The 19,647-nt window shown below is 46.8% G+C and overlaps 7 protein-coding genes across 7 annotated transcripts; 5 read left to right on the forward strand and 2 right to left on the reverse strand.

The window, feature by feature from the left end:
* Nucleotides 1-454: 454 nt before the first annotated feature.
* AOL_s00083g48 (uncharacterized protein) lies at nt 455-5,940 on the reverse strand (the record flags this gene model as incomplete). Its single annotated transcript, XM_011125228.1, has 6 exons — nt 455-678; nt 733-1,029; nt 1,091-1,172; nt 1,229-1,648; nt 1,739-5,130; nt 5,193-5,940. The coding sequence occupies 6 exons, from the start codon at nt 5,938-5,940 to the stop codon at nt 455-457; spliced, it is 5,163 nt and encodes a 1,720-aa protein (XP_011123530.1).
* A 483-nt stretch (nt 5,941-6,423) lies between these two features.
* Nucleotides 6,424-6,774, forward strand: AOL_s00083g49 (uncharacterized protein; the record flags this gene model as incomplete). Its single annotated transcript, XM_011125229.1, has 1 exon — nt 6,424-6,774. The coding sequence occupies one exon, from the start codon at nt 6,424-6,426 to the stop codon at nt 6,772-6,774; it is 351 nt and encodes a 116-aa protein (XP_011123531.1).
* Nucleotides 6,775-7,357: 583 nt separating this feature from the next.
* On the reverse strand, nt 7,358-9,214 carry AOL_s00083g50 (uncharacterized protein; the record flags this gene model as incomplete). Its single annotated transcript, XM_011125230.1, has 4 exons — nt 7,358-8,091; nt 8,158-8,681; nt 8,759-9,058; nt 9,156-9,214. 4 exons carry the CDS (start codon nt 9,212-9,214, stop codon nt 7,358-7,360), a joined length of 1,617 nt encoding a protein of 538 aa, XP_011123532.1.
* An 820-nt stretch (nt 9,215-10,034) lies between these two features.
* Nucleotides 10,035-11,417, forward strand: AOL_s00083g51 (uncharacterized protein; the record flags this gene model as incomplete). Its single annotated transcript, XM_011125231.1, has 1 exon — nt 10,035-11,417. One exon carries the CDS (start codon nt 10,035-10,037, stop codon nt 11,415-11,417), a length of 1,383 nt encoding a protein of 460 aa, XP_011123533.1.
* A 1,013-nt stretch (nt 11,418-12,430) lies between these two features.
* Nucleotides 12,431-14,421, forward strand: AOL_s00083g52 (uncharacterized protein; the record flags this gene model as incomplete). Its single annotated transcript, XM_011125232.1, has 4 exons — nt 12,431-12,488; nt 12,586-12,669; nt 12,779-13,850; nt 13,926-14,421. 4 exons carry the CDS (start codon nt 12,431-12,433, stop codon nt 14,419-14,421), a joined length of 1,710 nt encoding a protein of 569 aa, XP_011123534.1.
* A 1,326-nt stretch (nt 14,422-15,747) lies between these two features.
* AOL_s00083g53 (uncharacterized protein) lies at nt 15,748-16,686 on the forward strand (the record flags this gene model as incomplete). Its single annotated transcript, XM_011125233.1, has 3 exons — nt 15,748-15,945; nt 16,034-16,160; nt 16,229-16,686. 3 exons carry the CDS (start codon nt 15,748-15,750, stop codon nt 16,684-16,686), a joined length of 783 nt encoding a protein of 260 aa, XP_011123535.1.
* Nucleotides 16,687-17,659: 973 nt separating this feature from the next.
* On the forward strand, nt 17,660-19,532 carry AOL_s00083g54 (uncharacterized protein; the record flags this gene model as incomplete). Its single annotated transcript, XM_011125234.1, has 3 exons — nt 17,660-18,605; nt 18,673-19,322; nt 19,383-19,532. The coding sequence occupies 3 exons, from the start codon at nt 17,660-17,662 to the stop codon at nt 19,530-19,532; spliced, it is 1,746 nt and encodes a 581-aa protein (XP_011123536.1).
* Between the last annotated feature and the right edge of the window lie 115 nt (nt 19,533-19,647).

Consider the following 19,647-nt stretch of genomic DNA (forward strand, 5'->3'; position numbering starts at 1 on the left):
ATATCGTTTCAAAGCTTTCTTTCCGGTTGGTTTCTCATACAGACCGAGATACTAGCAAAGTTCAGAATATTAATTCCAGGAATTTGTGCAAGGAGGTTTGATTGCACCATCATATTGCTCGTAGAATTTGAACGAAATATATGTAATCGCGTCCAAGTCTCCGTATATACTTCATAGATATGCCACCGCTTGAAACCACGAGACAGGCGCATGATACATGAACGAACCCTCCATCTAGAGTGAAACCACAACTCGTACATGGGAAAATCCCCAAATTACGAAACCACCAAAGTCCTAGTTGACTAGAACATATATGCAAACGCCATGCCTAACGAATCATATTTGTGAGTATGCAGTAACACACGCCAAAAACACCTTTAGCAAATCCACCAAACCAGACGCCATATATGATGCAATAAAACAAAATCCCAACGCCCAAAACTTTGAGCTCCCATTATATCATTGGCCGAATCCCACTGGATCCGGAACCACCACGGCCGCCTTTCGAACCGCCTCTTCCACTTTTCGCTCCTCCCCTTGAAGACTTCGCGCCCCCTCCGGAGGCTCGTTTAAAGAATTTCTTACCTCCTCGGCCCCTACCACTCCCAGAAGCGCGTCTAGGAGCACGGGCAGTTGATTTAGTCGTCGTCGATCCTTTCGCTTGAGACGCAGCAGCCACTATTCAATTTGTGAGAATTTACTTTAGAAAGTGAAGAATAGGATGAAACTTACTCCTCGCGCTGAAATCCGACGCCGCCTGACTTTTCCCAGCCGTATTACTAAAATATCGCGACTCTTCACCGTCATCGTCGTCATCGTCCACATATTCTTCATCGAAGTCTTCCTCTAAAAACCCATCAATCCCTGGCAAGTGCGTTTGGGTCTCGCCACCATGAGTATATTGCGTTCCCTCATAATTCTCCAACTTTTCGTTATTATATTTCTGCGTGATAGGTAGAAATTTAGGGCCATAGAGTCGGATACGTTCTTTGTCCTGAATGTGGGAAATTGCCGCCAACTCATTCATGCCTATAATATTTATTAGTAGCTATCCTACGAATCAAGTAGGAAGAATCTAAGCATAACGTACTGCAAGGAAGCTTGCGACCCATCCAGCTTAGCTCGGTATCCGTAAATATCGACTCTACACGTAGACCTCTCTCATTCATAAGCTGCATGCACATGTTAGCTTAGCCATGGCCTATATTAAGTGGGACACTCTACATACCTCGCCCCGAACCCGCTTCGCATCCTTTAGGAACCGTTCAAGAATATCAAGTTCATAGTGGTTCAGGCCCGCCCGAATATTGTCGGCAGCAACCCCGATTGGTTCGGCAGCCACCTTCTTCCGACGGGGTGCAGCCTTGTTGTCAACAATCCCGTCACTCTTCCGCTTTTTTCCTGCAACACTACTACCACCATCACGAATAGGCATGAACCCATCGTCATCTGGCTGAGTGTTTTGAACTGTTGCCGCTTTGCGAGGTTTCCCTTTACTTGGCGGGATTGGCGAAGAGACATTGGTGGATTCGAAATCTTGGTCATTGCTGACTTTAATTCTCGCCCCCTTCTTTGGGGCAGTTGGGGAGCGATCAAATGTCATTTCAAACTTCCTTCCGTTAGATAGTTCCTTCTGTTTTTTCCCGGGCTATTTGGGAGAAAGCATCAATGTTAATTGTAACCCAAAGACAACCAGTTAAACTCCTCGGGTTGGAAATTGGAACAGGGATCAACGTACGATAATGTAGGTATTTGTAAACCCGCTTTTGTTCGGGATGTAGTTTTGACAAATGATATCTTCCGCGATCAACTTCTCGACCAATCTCGTAGAGGCATCTTTCTCCCAACTCTTCCCTTGACCGAACCCATCCAGATTATTCCATCCATTTTCCATAATCAACTTCTGCCGAGAGCCCTTGAAAACATCTAGAATATTGGCAGTGGTCAAGTTCTTGCCTTGTGCTCCGTCAACAATACTGAGAACCGCCTTTGCCTCGTCGGTAACATCACGAGGAGTATATTTGATGCCAGACTTGCAATTGTCGCACGTCTTCTTACAATCCGCGGGGTCGTATCTTTCGGCAAAGTAACGGAGAACCTGCATCCTCCGGCATTCAACCTTATTATCACAGTAATTCGCAACGGCCCTGACCATTGTCTTCCCGTGATCGATCGTGAAATCCGTAGCCCCTTCGCCGGTTTCGATCATCTTCAATATTCGCATCATGTCATTGCCGCTGTAAAAAAGGTAACAACCAGAAATTTTACCGTCACGGCCCGCTCTGCCAGTCTCCTGATAATACCCTTCTAACGATTTTGGGATGCTATGATGTATGACGAACCTAACATCGGGTTTGTCAATACCCATTCCAAAGGCTATTGTTGCAACGATGACCTTGAGTTCGCCACACTGCCATCGCTTTTGAACGTTCCTGCGTTCGTCAGTTGTTAGGCCGGCGTGATAGAAGTTTGCCAAGATTCTCGCTTTTTGGAGATGGGAAGAAACTTGTTCGCAATCGTTTTTCGAAAGACAATAGACAATACCGCATTTCCCTTTGTAGCTGGTTTGAATAAGGTTAATGATATCTTGAACAACCTGCCCCCCTTTGACCTTCTCAAGAACTTCGTAAACCAGGTTTGGCCGGTTAAAGCTTTGTTTGAATGTCTTGCACTTCGTGATCGAAAGATTGCGCATCAAGTCCTGCTGCACTTGAGGGGTTGCTGTAGCTGTCAGCGCCATGAAAGGAACGCCCCGGAGCCCTGTTCTCAATTTTCCTAGTTCTTTATAATCTTTCCGGAAATCATGACCCCACTGACTAACGCAATGAGCTTCATCGATCACCACCCGTGCAATCAAGTTTCGTTTATGGAGTGAACCCATTGCCGCTTCCATCATTTTGCTCGAAGCCAACATTTCGGGGGTAACATAAAGAAGCTGAATAGACGTCGCGGCATCAGGGCTCTTGAGCTCTTTGAGTATTTCCCTCCTTTCTTCGGCCGTTATGGAAGAATTAAACATAAATGCTCGTATCTTTAGCGCTCCAAGATGATCAACTTGATCTTCCATCAACGACAACAGAGGCGATATGACGAAGGTGATCCCTTTGGTTTTGCCAGAGGATACCACCGCGGGCAATTGATAGCAGAGTGACTTGCCACCACCAGTAGGCATAAGAACAAAGACATCATTTCCACCAAGTGTAGCGTTGATTGCTTCGAGCTGGTTAGCCCGGAACCCTTTGAGTTTGAACGTCGTTTTCAGTGCCCGGGCCACGTCGGTAGACCATGGATGATTCATGCTAGGAGCCCCCATGTTGACTTCGACGGCTTTCTGGGTACCGATCTCCATGATATCCTCATCGAGCTCAACATCTTCCTCGTTTAGATGATCGTGGTCCTTGGCAAACTGACTAACGGCTTTTGCGCGAGCCTCGAAGATATTCGGAGGTGGTTGCTCAAGAACTTCAATGTCCGAGGATGGAGATCGTGATCGCTGATCCAATGGTCTCCCCTCTATCTCAGCAAGGTCTTCAGGACTTAACTCAAAATCGTCCTCGTCATATTCGTCTATGTTGAACGAATGAGCACCAGATCCAGAAGGATCCTTCTCTTGGACTTGATCATGTATTTCATTTTCGAAATCAAAAAACTCGTCCGGGATATCGTCACTATCCAGGCTGTCGAGGCCATCCAAACCTTCTTCGATATCTTCTTCAGTCGCTCGCCCCTTGCCTTTATCGAGGGTTCTCTGGGCCGGAGAGCTTGGCGCAGTGTATTCTGCGTCTGGAGGGCTCGAAATTTGCATATCGAACGGATTGCCGATATCATCGTCAACATCCATTGTATCATGCCCCTTCGGTAGCATTGTAGCGCTGACTCTCTCGTCAACCGTTTCATTGGCTAACTTAGATCTAACAGGGTACTGGGTCTGCTTGACGAACTGAGTCGGCTCCTCGGCTACTCTAGCAAGGAACGGCTTCCGTATTGGTGTATTTTCGACGAAGTTTTGTGTAGCGTATACATCAACCGCAACGTGCTCTGGCGTGCGGGGAGGAAGAATGTTGTGTATTTGACCCAAAATGTCGTGGCTAGTTCCCTCGAGGCCGGCAAGCGTCCTCTTCAACTCTTCATATTTGATTGCCATTTGCACCAACGTCATGGACCCTTTGTAAGTGTTCGATGTGTACGCATGTATCATGTCAGTAACATCCGCCATTTCCCTTTCAATACGCCGTTTTTGCTGGGATAAATCGGAATCAAATACTGGAGCAGGAATTGCTCCGCGAAGTGGCGACTGGATATTCTCCTTCCCAGCTGCTGGAGAAAGATATGCAGCAAGGTTTTTCGCAAGCTCCTTGGTGTCTGGAGTCGCGTTCCTTTGGTTCATCCGTTTCGTCCTTGACGGGCTTCTATGGAACGGGCTTGATCTAACAACCATGGTGTCTTCCATTGAAACTTTTGGACTGTTATCGCGGTGGTTAAAGCTAACCGCTCGTGCAGGACTAGGGCTTTTAAACACAGAGATTCTAGATCTTTCAAAACCAGATACCGACACGGATCTCTTTGCCGGCAGATCAGTGTTATCACCTGCTACGCTTCCGCGGCCTACCGTCGCACTATTATCCGACAGGTCGGCAGAATCGTCGCCCTCAGAGTCATACACGATCGTAGGGCGCTTGCGGGCTGTCCGAACCGCCCCGGCAGCTGTCGAGACGGAAATATTAGTCCCTTCTCGGGTTACTAAAGCTGCTTGAGCCCGGTCTACGGTCCGAATATTTGGAGTCTCGTCGCCCTGTGATTCTTTAGATATTGTTTTACACTTGGTCTTTATAGAGCTGCATACGGTAGTAGCTATTCGCCCTGCTTCTCCAAACCCATGGCTTTTCGAAACATCTTCTTTCTGGCGAGAAATGGGTAGCTCTTGGCTAGCGTATGGTGGCGGTGGATCAGATGGGCCAATAGGAAGAGTCGCTTTCTCCGGCGCACCTATTCGCGAGGGTGTAGCTGTTGCTGACCTTGTTGATAGCTCACGCTTAAATCTTGAGGTTGTAAGATTTGGGACCTCATCGTCTGACATTGTCAGATCAATGGACTCAACAGGCCCTGTAGGAAGTACAACCTTTTTAGTTGCTATCAAAAGGAATTTACTCATTAGTTATTTCCCAAAATTACTTGCTGAAGAAGTGACATACCAGCTGGCGTCTTTATCCCTTTCCCATTAGCACAATGTTGGGTATACTGCTCAAGCAAACTATTCCCATTCTTTCTAACCGTCGCAGGCCCGACCTGTGATACCTTTTTCCTAGATACAGGCTCGTAAGGGTCTGATTCGCCGTCACTGTCAGATTGTAGCCGTTCTTGTATCGGAGCCTTCCGTGCTAAGGCGGTTTTCCTTGGGACTGGAACATAAGGGTCTTCTTCGTCGTTCTCATTTGGCGAAGGCTCCTTCCTTTGGATACTCGTAAGCGTCCGCCTATTACTCGGCGTTTTTGCCAGCTGGAGAGTCGGCATATCGCCAGCGGTTATACCCCTTGCAACTGTCGCAGATGCACGTGAGTCCGTTTGTGGTGCCTGATGAGCGAAATCGATGGACCGGCTAGTGCTCCCTCCACCTGGGTCGTGCCCAAAACTATCAGACCGTCCGAATAGCGGGATATCTTTCTGCTGGGATAGCTCTCGGGGCTGTGAAACAGCTGTAGCCGTCGCAGCCGAGTTAGCTCTCGAAAGAGAGATGACCCCTCCAGTGCCAGCAGTAGATGGTCCAGCAACAGAGGGGTTTTGCCGACTGTGAGTTTCGATCGCAGCTAAAGTAGCAGCAGAGATGGCCTGTGCCGACGGTGGCTTCTGAGTCCTAGGTGGGGGGATCGTCGGTTTCTCTCGAATCAACCAAGCAAGATGACTGCTTAGATTGTTCTTCGGTCCTTTAGACTTAGTCGTCATATCCGGGCCTAGGAGATTGTTCCTAGTGGCATATCTTTTTTTCGAGTTTGAAGTTATCCAGAACAGTCGGTTATGACTAAGGCGTAAAATTGCGGATAGAGTTTTTGTTGACGTTATGGAAACATGATAACGTATTTAGTCAGGAGAAGCCGTTTATATAGTCCCCTCTCCTTCTGCTCCCTGGCTTCTATCGGATCCTGTAATTGGTTCTCGGGCAAGATTAGTTAGTCGGTGTAGAGATGTTTGTTGGAGTACAAGTCGTCGGGGTGAATGTTGAAGTTTGCGCAGTAGTCGCTCAGTATAACGCGTTTCCAAGCTTCCCGCTTTGTTTGGTACCTGCAACCCGCGTTGAGTGTGTCGTCCGGTGCCAAGACTGCGCCCAAAATTCGGGCATCCCAGCCAAACACCAACTTCCTCATCATCGGTTCCTTCAATTCTGGCCCAAATCGCCCTCAAATATACATACCTTCTACAGCTAGCAAAATGGTAAGATACGCCCCTTGTAATGCAGTGCTTTCGCCAGTCTATCTATGCTACAGGGATTTGGATCTAACTTGTGGATTCTTGCAGGCCGATAAACTCCGTACCCAACAGCAGCTCGAGCAGCTGCAGGCTCGCTTCGTCGGAACCGGTCATGCAGACACCACCAAATTCGAATGGACTTCCAACATTCACCGCGACTCCTATGCTTCATATGTCGGCCACCCACCGCTGCTATCATACATGGCGCTTGGGCTAAATGAACCAGCTGCAAAGCTCAGAACACGACTGATAGAGGTCCGTTTGTCCCGCATCTTTAAACGAGTCACCGCGATCATCGATCATAAGAGCTGACGGGATACTGCATATAGAAAATGATACAGCCAGTAGGGCCGCCTCCCGAAAAAGAGGACTAGCAGGTCACAATCGTGTATGTAGGATAAACAGGGCTCTGTCATACACAGATATGTAATCCGACCAATAGGCGCCACCATTCGCAATCACGAGGTGATATCGAGGCCATGCATGAAGACATTATACATACATCGGCATCCTCTTGAGTAGTCACAATGTCTCTCACGAGATCGTGAGAACAATATACTTGTCCGAGGATATTTTGATAGGATACTATCATCTTAGAGTGCCCGAATATCGGATGATGGGTTCCAATCTTGCCGACGGGATTCCAAACAAGGCCTCCAACATTATGGCCCCGATCTAAATGTAAATTATATGCACCTGCAAAAGCGCGCTAGAGGCCTTGACTACAAGATAGCCCTCTAGGGAACCAATATGGTCATTGAAACGACATTTCAAATTCATATCCTAATTCCAAATTTTTTTCTCTTTTTTTGGTCATAAATCACAAATTATCAACTGAAAGCCCATGCTTCTCCGTTTTAAGACCTCCCCGCCCCCAGTTCTGGCGGAGAGTGGCTCACTGCCCTATAAGTTCATCATTGAGGTCTCGCTCCACCCGTCTCCCCCTCCTTGGTCGGTCTCTTTCAAACTCGTGAGAATACCTGACAGTTTCTATGAGACTCCCAATAACCCTAAAGGCTCGCCTCTCCGGCAGACTTCCAAGTGTCCAGGTGATCCCGTTCTCTTCCACATTTGCGAGTGCAGTTAACTCCTCAAAAGTAGCACCATCGATGCACATACCATCGAGTACATGCAGTCTCCTTGTCCACCCCTCCTTCTCGATGGTTGCCTTCCTAGTTCTCATTGCTCTCTCCCTTTCCAGAATCCTCCTATCCTCCTCCATGTTCGAGCCCTCAACTAACCTTTGCCCTACCGAGTCCGTATCCCTCGTTTGCCTGATTCTCTTCAAAACGCCAGTAACCAAAGTTGTGTCCAGTTCCCCCTGGACAATTATCCCACTGTCGTCGCCAGCCAGTGTTCCCGGATGACCAGATTCGCGCAATTTCTCTTTTTCATGCCCATCTATAAATATATCACCGCAGATATACGGCGCTGCGAGTTCAAAATGCTTTAGATTCTTCCCATGCCGACGGAAGTGTGGGCAGAGGTGTGGAATTTCTTCACCAGAGGCTCGGTTGCCTCGATAACCCAGCGCTTCTCTAGCATGTCGAGCAAACCGTGATTGAGGCGAGACTCGTAGGACCAGTCTGTGAAGGACCGGAAGTGCATGGAGCAGTAGTTTGTCAAGCGCTAAACCAGGCCAAACAATCAGTCAACCAGGACGCTGTTGAACCGCATGAACAGTTGCAAACTTACCACTGTAAGTAACAGCACAATTCTCAATTTGCAAATCCGTTAGGACAGGAGCATGCTGTAACCCTGCCATCAAGACAGAGTCGTTAAACTCAGGCACCGAATTCACTACCAATCGCTCAATTTGTGCCAACCCCAATGTGTCCAGTTCTGTAAATAAGATCGGTTCACCTTCTAGGCCCGAATCCCCATATGACGGTCCAGCCCGGGACTTATGATGAAGCTCCAGTCTCCGGAGATCAGGAAAACAGGAACCATTGAAAAATCGGGTCCAGAATTTAGCATTGGGAACACATCTCATCCCTGTCGTATTGTAGTTGTAGCCTCGTTGGTGGATGTTGCGACGAACAGGTATCACACTATTGAGGGAACTAGAGCCAGAAGACGACTGAGTAACAGATTCACCACCAAGATCCAGAATTAGGCTCGTAACACGAGGGAATTCTTCGCTTTCGAAAGAGCGAACGGGTTGGGCATCGCAGGCAGAGTGGGTGATTATCAGCGATATTGTGACATTTTCATTGTATCTGTGGGAAGTAAAATCATGAGTACTAAGTTCATAGCTATTTTCGAGCTATCCAGAGTATCGATGATGAATGATTACCTAGCTATGACACGGATCATCCGTGCTAGAATGACAGCAATCAAAGGCCTTCCTGCAGTACTCTCCTCCTTTGCAGGATCGATCATCAGCGTAAGATGAACAATGCCCTTGCTTCTGGCATCTCCCTTTTTATCCCAACTTGCAACATGGTTGAGAGTTTTGATGAAAGCCTGAAGCTTTCGATAGCTATCAATGACAGGACGTCTATAGAGCGGACCTTGAACAGCCGCATAAATATCTCTCGAGACCCTAGCAAGAGCGCACAAACTTGCAGGTGGTAGAGAATAGTAGATTGAATCACTACCATGGTAGAATTCGAATGAACATACGTTTAGTTGTTAGCTTCCGCATGCTGCATTAAGCTCGCCAAGGCCAAGCTGGTGCGGGACAAACGTACGCTATCTCCGTGGGCAAGGTTGCCAACGAAGCTGGAGGATCTCGACTGGACTCTGACATGGTTGAAAGGGTTTACAATAGATGATGTTAGTATCGTAAGTTACGGGTGTTTAGATGAAGCCGTAGTTATTCAAACCAGTATATACTGCGGGGGGGTACGGTGTTGAATGTTGCTGTTGGATCGCTAGCTCTCGAGGCTCTGATATTCTGGCCGGCAGGATCGCGGGGTTGATTGTCGTTGATACGCGCAACGTCTCCCGCGTGTAACATATATTATATCTGCGGCGAAGCACTTGGGAATCAATTGCGCCCAATTGGCACTGTCGATGCTGCACACACTTAACCCTGCCAGTATCCCGTGAATACAAAACCGCAACCAGGGATTAAAGATCCGAAAGACTCATCAGATCCAATTTCTAACACTAACTCGCTCAAAGAGAACTACGTGAAGGCCGAATTAACTAGCTTGGAACATTATGATTGGACAATGGGATAGCCCCCAACAGCAACAGCAAACACCTGCATGAGGTTCGCGAGCTACCCTTCGCGAACTTCTTGATGCTACGGTAAAAGTAGTCTAGTAGAGCTCCATGTGCAACGATAAAAAGCTTAAGCCATCGAACCGTTTCGGACAAGTGCGAGGGGAGACTACGGCATCCATGGAAATCCATCGGATTCCGCGGTTTGCGTGAGTGCACTTGTGATGATGCATGATACTGTTCACGACCTCATCCTCAAGCTTAATGTGGCCGTATCAAAATGAAGATAAAAGCTACCGGTTCCCCTCAAGCTCGGTGATTTCAAAATCAATAAGGATCACAATTGAAAGTTCCCTGAACCCCTTTTTTTAAATTTGATCCCAGCAACAATCGACCGAATTATGCCACCAAAGAAAGCTCAGAAGCTTACACCCTTCAGCGTCTATATCAGATGGCGGCCTCTCCCAGAAGAACCAGGATCCACTGAAATCAAAAAGACCCAAAGCTCTGCAAGTGACGGCCATTCCGTTTCTTTATCCCTCCCTGATGCTAGCGGCCCAAGTTCTAGTCGAGGCGCCCGCTCTTGGACCAGCGCTCCCTCCTTTACGAAAGTCTTTGAGGCAGACAACAACAATCGGGGTGTCTACGAGGATGTAGTTTCCCAAACATTTCCCAAGATTATGGCTGGCAAAACTTGCAATTTCTTTGCATACGGCCATACGGGTAGCGGGAAAACACATACTATTGTTGGTTACGACCACGAAGATCCCCAACAGGTGGGGTTGTGTCTTTCCGCTGCGAAGGAGCTTTTCCAAAAGATTGATGAATTGAATGGATCAACTGAATCCAACGACAATGATCAGAAACTCGCTGTGGGACTTCGTATGTACGAGGTTCGAAAAAAGAGCGCCTTCGATCTTTTGAACGGGCACACGGAATGTTTCGTCCGTGAAGGACCAGACGGGAAAATACACGTTCGTGGTGAAACAGAGACTCTGGAAGACGGAAAGGTCAGGGTGAAGCCGATTCGAGTGGTTCCATGCTGGACGTTTGAGGAGCTTCGAACTGTATTGGAGAAGGGTTTGGATCTCCGAGCAACTGGAACTTCGACGGTCCACGACAAGAGTTCTAGAACTCATGCTGTCTTCGAATTGGAGATTGTTAATCAAGCTCTCGTGGAGGCTAGAGACGCTGTAATTGAACGGCAAGCAGAACTCGTCCCGCACGGGAAATTTGCGACAGATGTATACATCGACGAAAATTCTAAAAAGTACATCCAAGGTTCAGACGGCAAATATATAACGAACCCCGACTACACAGTCAACCAAGAGCGTATCGACGCCGCAGAAGCAACAAAACGAGAGTATGAAGAGCGCGTGGAACTTGCCGAAGCAAAGGTGCAAGAAACCTTTACAACCAGTCAGCATCCATGCCTTGGAGGGAAATTTGTGTTTGTCGACCTGGCAGGATCCGAGTACTATGACCAAAAATCATCGGCTTCAGCTGCAGGCTCCAAACAGACAGCTGAGGAAAAACAGGAAGGACGACAAATCAACTCGGATTTGTTCGCCCTAAAGGAAGTTATACGTGCAAGATCTTCAAATCAAACCAGGATTCCATTCAGGTCATCACCTTTAACCATGGTACTCAGGGAACATTTCCTAGGTAGTGAGAGTGGGTTCTCTGCCATGATTTTAACCGTGTCGCCGGCCGCCGACCAGTATGCCGCAACGATGAATACAGTAAAGTATGGAAACCTAGTCGCTATGGCGGGAGGGCCCTAAGAAAGCAAATAAAATTAGAAGAAGAAGAAGAAGAAGAAGAAGAAAAAATGAAGTCGTATAACCAATGCAATGTTCTCAAAAATCTCGTGTTAGTACCAGCTTTGTGAAAATCAAGTATTTACATGTAGGGTTTTAGCAGGGTTGAAAAACGAGCGCCTAGAAAAAATGCAAATGCATAGATGTCAGTACATACATTTGATATTAATAGTCCCTAAAGCTTGTATTCAAGCCTGCGTACAAACAGGATTTCTGCATCTTCATAATACTGAGCATCGGCAGGACATAATATCAGCCGTACATGTTAGTATCAGGGGCTCCACTAATCTAATCGATAAAAGGCATTTTACCCGTCCTGACGGCATCCAATTGCACCCCGCCCCATAAGCCCCAACCGACGCATACTGAGCCCCTTAAGCTTAATTGGCTGCACCTTGACACCCTCGCTTCTCTCGCAGACAGACCTTCCCCAAAATTCTCATGGAAGGACGATCGTGATTTTGCCTTTTCTTCCTCGTGATTTAAACACGGCCAATAGGGTCAGCAATAAATATGTAGTAGGGAACGCCGCATCTCTCGTATTCGTTTCAAGATTCTCACCAGCACTTAGTGCACCTTCGTTCGCAGTTGTTCTAATTCATTTAATTTATTCTGTTCCGTTCCCGTTACACAGACCCGCATAACATTGAATGGTTAGGGGGTATCCCAGGGTGTCTTAGGTGCAATTTCGGAAAAATCTCTGGGACTTTTTGGGCCCAAGCCGGGTTTTCTATTGATATATGGTTATGTTGTTAAGATTTTGCGGACGTTGTTTCTATTCTCCGGTTCACGATTGACATCCGACTCTTGATATTCTATCTTCTTTGCTCATTCTTGTGCGACGAGTACCGCACCGACACTAGTTCGCGACGCCCCGGTTTTTGGAGCATTTGTTTGTCTTGAGGCTGAAGCGTGGCCTAAGCTAAGGACTTTATTGCATCGGTGGACTTTGACGCTGTAGCGAAAGTGGGAGAAACATGTCGCAGGATGAAGCGGACCCAGTCCGCGATTCTTGCTCGTTGACTGGGCATTCTGGTATGTCTAAGATTCTCTAACAGAAATGCATATCCCGCCCAAGTTGAATTTGAGCTCAAGTTTAAACTCTCTTGTTGACATTCGTACGTTCATCTAGGTTTGGTCATTGGTGATATCCTCTATATACTAGGTGGCCGAATGATATATAACTGGGAAATAGGCTGGGGGGGTTATGGTCAAAGTATGTATACTTCATAAATTTACATAGTCTTTAGAATTTTTTATGGATTCTCAAGGTTTCAAGCAATCCATAACTATACATATGTGCTAACTGCTTTGCCAAACCCTAGACCCTTATCTTCGAGTTCTTGACCTAACATCTACTGTCCGTATGCAAGATATCGGGGATCAAATCGAGGTTGTCAAGTCCAAAATACAACCGTTTAATTGGGATGGTGAAATATTACCCGACACTCGCTCTCCGATGTTTTGGCTCGACACTGCTGTGAATAAAGCATATTTGGCATTGGGCGCTTACATGAATATCGAAAACACATCCTATATTGGCGGCCGCGAGTGGAATCCTGGAAAACCTGGAAAACTGTGGACAGCAGATGTGGCGGAACGCAACATTCTCACGAATTGGACCGAGTCGGACCTTAAAATCAATGGAAGAGATGGAAGCTTGGTAGGGACTGCTGCAAGTTGGTTCGACGAGGAATCGAGGATGGGATATGCCTTCGGTGGGGCTTATATTGAGAGCTCAGAGTTCGCCGAGCCCGTAAACCAGCTGCTGACATTCAATGCCAGGACCGGGACCTGGAAGAACGAGAGCACACCATATTCACAGACTGCCTCGGGATGGATGCACGGTATAAAACTTGAGGGAAGGACGGTTTTACTTGCAGGTATGGGGGTTACAAACGGCCAGCAAGGCTCGGTCGATCTGGTACGAATATACGACACCAATTCGACACAATGGTACACCCAGCGTACAAACGGTACGCCGCCTCAAAATAGATTTTGGTCTGGTTGCAGCATTCTCGTCGCATCGCAAGATAAATCCTCCTACCAAATCATTATTTTCGGTGGTGCAAATAACGAAGAGACATTTGGTGATGTTTGGGCACTGAGTATTCCATCTTTTACATGGACGAAACTATCCGACGATATCGACTCGAACGTGGCCGCCGCCCCACGGTATTCACCGTCATGTAACCTGGTGAAGAAGCACATGATGGTAGTATTTGGCGGAAACAGGGTCATCGGAGGGTCTACTTACAATTACCCTCAGTGTGATAATGACGGGAAGCTGGCCTTCTTTTTTGACTTAAATTTGTTGGAGTGGGCTAGTGTGGTCAGTGAAGAGGAACCCGAGGAGTATAGAGTACCGGAAATGATTTACGAGACTATCGGTGGCAAGTAAGTTTCAGTTCAACATTCGTCGCTATATGTAACTTTTGAAAGAGTAGAGTACTAACCAATTCAATCTTACAGTGCAAATGGAGGAGCTACATTAACACAACCTCCCGGTGGCTTCAACCAAGCCGGTATGTCGACAGTCTTCGCAGCATTCGCATCTACAACATCTACGGCTCCGGCCTCTACTACAACATCAACCATGGAAACGACCTCCTCTGCCCCATCCGCATCTTCTAGCCCCGCGCTGTCTGGTGGGGCGATTGGTGGGATTGTAGCCGGTGCAATTATATTAATAGCATTGGTAGCTGTCGGGATATGGTTTTACCTGCGGAAACGCAGAGAACCAGAAGAACTGGCTACGCCTTCGCCGCCGCCGCCACCAACAGACCCCAATAAAGGGTGGATCCAGAATCCCTCAGAACTTCAGGGTCCGTACGCCGAACCAATAATGGAGCTGCATGGGAGTTATAGTGCGGTGAATGCCGAATTACCGGGGAATCAGTTCAATCCCTATCCACCTGTGCTTCAACACCAGCATATATCACAAGGGCCATACGAAGCACCCGCTTAGATACGCCCTGGTTGAACATTTGTGAACTTTTTTCCCACGTAGCTACTGACCTTAACGCTCCTTAATTTCCCCAATTCGCGGCTAGCTCTGTCTAGCCTAAGACTTCTTCGTATATGCCCGAGGTACTGTTCTGTGGGATGTTTATCGGTTTTCCTTTTCCGGGAGTTTGATGTTGAAACCTTTTGTATCATATTTCGGATACCCTAGTTTGATGGGCCTTAGCTTTCTTGATTAGATTTAGCATATTAAGCACATGCACATTAGAATAATATTTAGTATCTTACCTACGTATACTGCAATAACACCGTGGAACATATTTGAATTCATTTATAATTAAATAATTATAGAAGTTGCTCGATCGATTCAACCTCTAAGTTGGCCAGCTTATAGTATATAGATACGTATACGTAATTGGTTATAAGAATAATCGGAGTAACGGGACGAATAAGCGTAAAGGTGTTGGCCCTATGAAACTCGACTCATTAATTATAACATAACAAAGCCAGTTATATAAATATACGTACCTTTTACTTTCGTCTAAATCAACTGCCGAACATGCATAATTATAATAGAACCAGGAGTTAATACCACTGACTAATGATTTATAAATCTGTTCAAATACTAAAGTATAAGTGTTCGATACGTTAATTTTGTATTCAAACGCTTAGAATTGGCGTCATAAACTATATAACGCGGGCCGGGTATATTAAAATTCGTTTATAAATTTATCGAAGAGGGGATTGATGCAGCTGGTAGACATGCCATGCATGGGGCCTTAGTATCGTATCGGCCGATATGAAGTAAGAGAAATTCATGGCCACGATTCGAACTGGAGGCTCTTTTGAACCGTTATCCCGGGGAAGATGCTGGGATGGAAGCTTTTGATAGGTGTGAGTACAGGGATACGAGTCATTTACATCCACGTAGGCATTTCTAAATTAACTGGTATTCCTGAATTTGAAGCTGACGGCCACGCACAATTATAAGGCCGGCGCTCGGTAAAATGGTATTACGGATATGGTTAACTTGCCCCGCAGTCTCAGGAACCAAATGATATCGATTTTCGGAAATAAGTTCCTAAGTTTAAGCTTGTTCAATTGCAATAGTGCACCGGGATTCGCTCCAGCCGAAGCTTTAGTTTAAGATTACGTAGGAGTATATATATGTGTGTCAGGAAGCCGCGGCCTAGAAAATGATATGATTCGAAATTTATCCTAGTATTAGTAGAGTAGATACCTTATCGACCCTAGATGATACTTCTCATAAAATTGCTCCAAGTTCACTATATATACTTGCGGTTTACGTATTCCAATACCTAATTCTACAATGGTCCGCAAGTCATCTCTACTCCTCGTGGCTAGCTGGCTTGCTACTGCACAAGCTAGCATTAGCAGCAAGTGCACAAATCTGAGGTTTCAGAACAGGTGGCTAGTCGGGAACTGCCTCACTGGCTCCGGGACCGCTAGAATTGAAAGTTCTGTATATCTCCAGACGAAAATCGCAAATCACGAAGGTGTTCTTGAGGTATTATACTTATTACTGCTCCTTTGACTATAGCCAAGCATGCACATAAACGCGAAATGGATTAACTAACAAGGCAATTGATACTAAGTGGGCAATAAATGGAAACTTTGCAGCAAGTTGTATCGAATGCTCAATATCAACTTCCGGTCCCCTTACTCTCAACTGTAAATGCAGGCCAACATGGGGCCAGCATATACCAGCCTCTCTTGCTCTAGGTGAGTGAATAATCATAAATTATGCATTTTTGATGGGTGACACTTAAATTTTATATCAATATATATAGACGAACATATTGCCGTCTATAACGGTTTCCTCCTGGCCGATCTAAGTGGTACTCCAACGCCACCCTCTGTTGTGAGCTCCGTCCGTCTCCCCGAAGATCCTAGCTGGAAACTTGTATATGGAAATACATCCTGTTACTCTGAGAATACTGGGACTTGTCCTTCCCCAACGGTGGGTAATGGTGTTACTTGTTCAGCTGGGACTTCGGTCGGTGCCAGCGATGGCGTTTCCGACTGTTTTGCCTTCCGATGGCCAATCTCTTTCCCTGTTTGGGTAACCTTTGGATCGCTTCAGGTGAATGCACCGAGTGGAGCATTTAGGTTCAATGTTTACGATACCACTGATTGTAGTGGAGGCGTTAAGGGAACGATTGAGCCGAACGAGCTGGGGACTTGTAAGGCGTTTAATACGCAGTTGCTTGCGTTTAGCGCGGTACCTCTGTGGAATGGCCAAACTTAGGAGATACCTATATGTACCTAGGTAGTTACCTAGTTCCCTCTTGTATATAGGTACTCTGTCTCATGAAAGATAAAAATAAAATGAAGTATTGTCAGCAAAATATTACTATCCTCGTCGTCCATGCATACGTAACGTAGTAACTTAGCTTAGGTCATTTGGGCGTCAGATAAGTATGTACAACCAACGCAACCAGTTTGAAAAATACAACGGAACGCTACTCCACAAGCGGCCCCTGATTGGATCCTGGAAGCCATTGTTTTCCAGATCGAGCAAGTTGGTCCCTTACATACGTCGTTGACCAACGGGTACATTCGAGACTTCCGAATCTGCGGTGAATTTGTTGCTGTTGGGTGTGAATGGACAGAAACATGTCTGTCTATATCTGTAACTGCAACCGTTGTAATTTAAAGTTGGATGCCAGTCTGGTCGACTCGGTCTACTCTCCGTCTGATCACTCCTTCGTTCTCCATATGATACATGTACGTATACAGTCCGAAGAGCGACTTCCTCAACGGGCCCTCCAAGGCTCCGGTTCACACGGCTCATTTAGCTTACGCGGCGGACTGAGGCTGAAAAGGCTTAAATACGATTGCCCGTTCGGGTTTCGAATATCTGTTTTGGATGGATTTTTGACAGGGGCCAATGCAGACATAGCCATCCTTGGGATCTGGGATTTTCGCTGCAGTTAACGAGACCCTCTTGCCAACTACTATTTACTCAGCCCGGTGGACCTCAAAGCTTCTTTCTCCCGTCTCCATATCTTTATTTCATCTTCACCTTCATCTTCTCATATCTTCAAACTATCATCACCGAATGGCTCGCTGAATAAATCCTCTTCGCGACACGCTTGGTCTTGCTTGTGATTGTTTGCCTCGACTTCAAACACGATCAACACTTTCGCCCTTTTTCCAGCTTCGGCGCTGCAAGCTGTGGCCAAAAGGAGTCGAGACTCCTCCCACCACCAACCTCGACAATGGACAAGCTCGACTCTCAACGGCCGGCGGCGAGAGCCCTTCAGACAGTCCGTAACCTACTTCTCGCCGTCGCCGTATACACTATCCTCACCGCCGTTCTTCAATTCTTCTTCTATGGTAGCCTGACGTCAACTCACCGTCCCAGACCCTCCAATCAGCAGCATTCCTCGTCTCAATCCTCCACTGACCCGTCAACCGGCTCAAAATCCTCCAACGGCTATGCACAACTCCGGCCGGACTCTCTTGTCGTCGCTAACGATGCCTATATGGGCACCCGTCCTCATGTTGACACATACGCGAATTTCACACGCCTCGTAGATGTTTGCCGAGGTAGCATCCAGAGCCTTGAACGTATGAAGTACGTCTACGACTGCATGCAGTATCTTATCGAGCGTAGAGACGACTATTATTTTATTCCCACCGAGAATGCACCATCGATAGGATATCCGTCTTATGTCCCATCATCTGTAGGCGACGTTGGAACTTGCAATGGACCGGTGATTCCGTACCATATCTGGTGGAGCGGGAAATGCACATGGCGAGTGGAGTTGTTCATTAAGAGCTATTTCCATTCGCAGAACTTGCCATGTTCTAGGTTGAATCTATGGTTGGATGTTGATGTGAACCCAAATGCGGTCGAGGAGATGATGCGAGATCCTGGGTTTGTAAGGTTCCTACCGTTGGTAAAGAGAGGCGATATTAAACTGAGAGAGTGGAAATTCCCTGCCAGAGTGCTTCTGAAGCAGGCGAATGATGGCGAAGGGAATGGGAAGATCATCAAATTGGGAGATGGCGCTTACATCGATGAAGTTGGAAACGAGTGGTTAGAATTTTCAACTAGGAAGATGACTTTCTTGCCTGTGGCAGTTTCAGATGCGGTTAGATTCGTGGTATTACATTATGAGGGAGGCGTTTATTGTGATATGGATAATGTTCTTCTGAGAGGTAGGCAGCTCTAACAACCTCCGGTTCAGGAGTATTGGATGCTTTAGAAGCTAACCCACAAGGATAGATCTTCGACCACTTCTTATTCCCCCAAATCACGGTTTTGCGGAACGGTGGGGCTGGTACGAAGGACCTTGGGACTATAACACCGCAATTATGTCCCTCCACCCCAACTCGTCGCTTTCTCAACACTTCCTAAAGGGTGCCGTTAAAATGGGCATCAACTTCCACCCATACATTATCGGCCGACTTGTTTATAAAGATGGCAGAGGTGAGGAATTCACCATGTTCGAAGACGGCTTTTTTGACCCCATTTGGGGCCAGTTCAATACCCCTGGAGTAACAAGGTGTACTGTTCCTTGCTTGGAGAACTACGGAGAAGCGTTTTTGGGCAGAAAGGATGCAATCCCGAAGGATTGGAAGGCATATGATGGTCAAAGATTTGAAGAGATTGATGGCGGAGTCAGTGGCAATGACGCCGGCAGAAACTCAGATGGCAGTAAAAATGCGGGCCGCTCTGCAGAAGATTCGTATTGGAATGATAAGCGGAAGCGTCGAAAGCGTGGTCCCGTGGAGGAAGTCCACGCCCCCATTCAAGAGCGCGCACCAACTGGATTTGCACCTGGATATGATATCGATAAGGATCCTTATCCACCAAACAATCGTACTCTAGAGAACTTTTTCAAGGGCGCTTATGCGTACCATATCCATAATCAGGTATGTATAGACCAAATCGATATGACGAAGAATAGTGACTAATCTAATGGTATCTAATAGTGGGCTAAGCACCCTGAACCGAACTCTTGGCTTGATATGGTTCGGAGAACCCACGACGGGTTCCTGAACGGTAATAGAGTCAACATGTACGGCGAGAAATGGAATGGTCCGCAACTACCGTTGTATGACCCGTTCCCAGAGTTTAGCTAAACTCCGTTTGATTGAAATATTCTCTACGATGTTTTGTATTGTGGAGCGTCTAGATATAGCGCTCTATCTTTTGTTTTTGTTCTTCCAGCGTTAGAGTCACTCGCTCTTACTGCTT

The sequence above is a fragment of the Orbilia oligospora genome (genome assembly GCF_000225545.1).
Source record: "Orbilia oligospora ATCC 24927 unplaced genomic scaffold scaffold00083, whole genome shotgun sequence".
NCBI classification, from domain to species: domain Eukaryota; kingdom Fungi; phylum Ascomycota; class Orbiliomycetes; order Orbiliales; family Orbiliaceae; genus Orbilia; species Orbilia oligospora.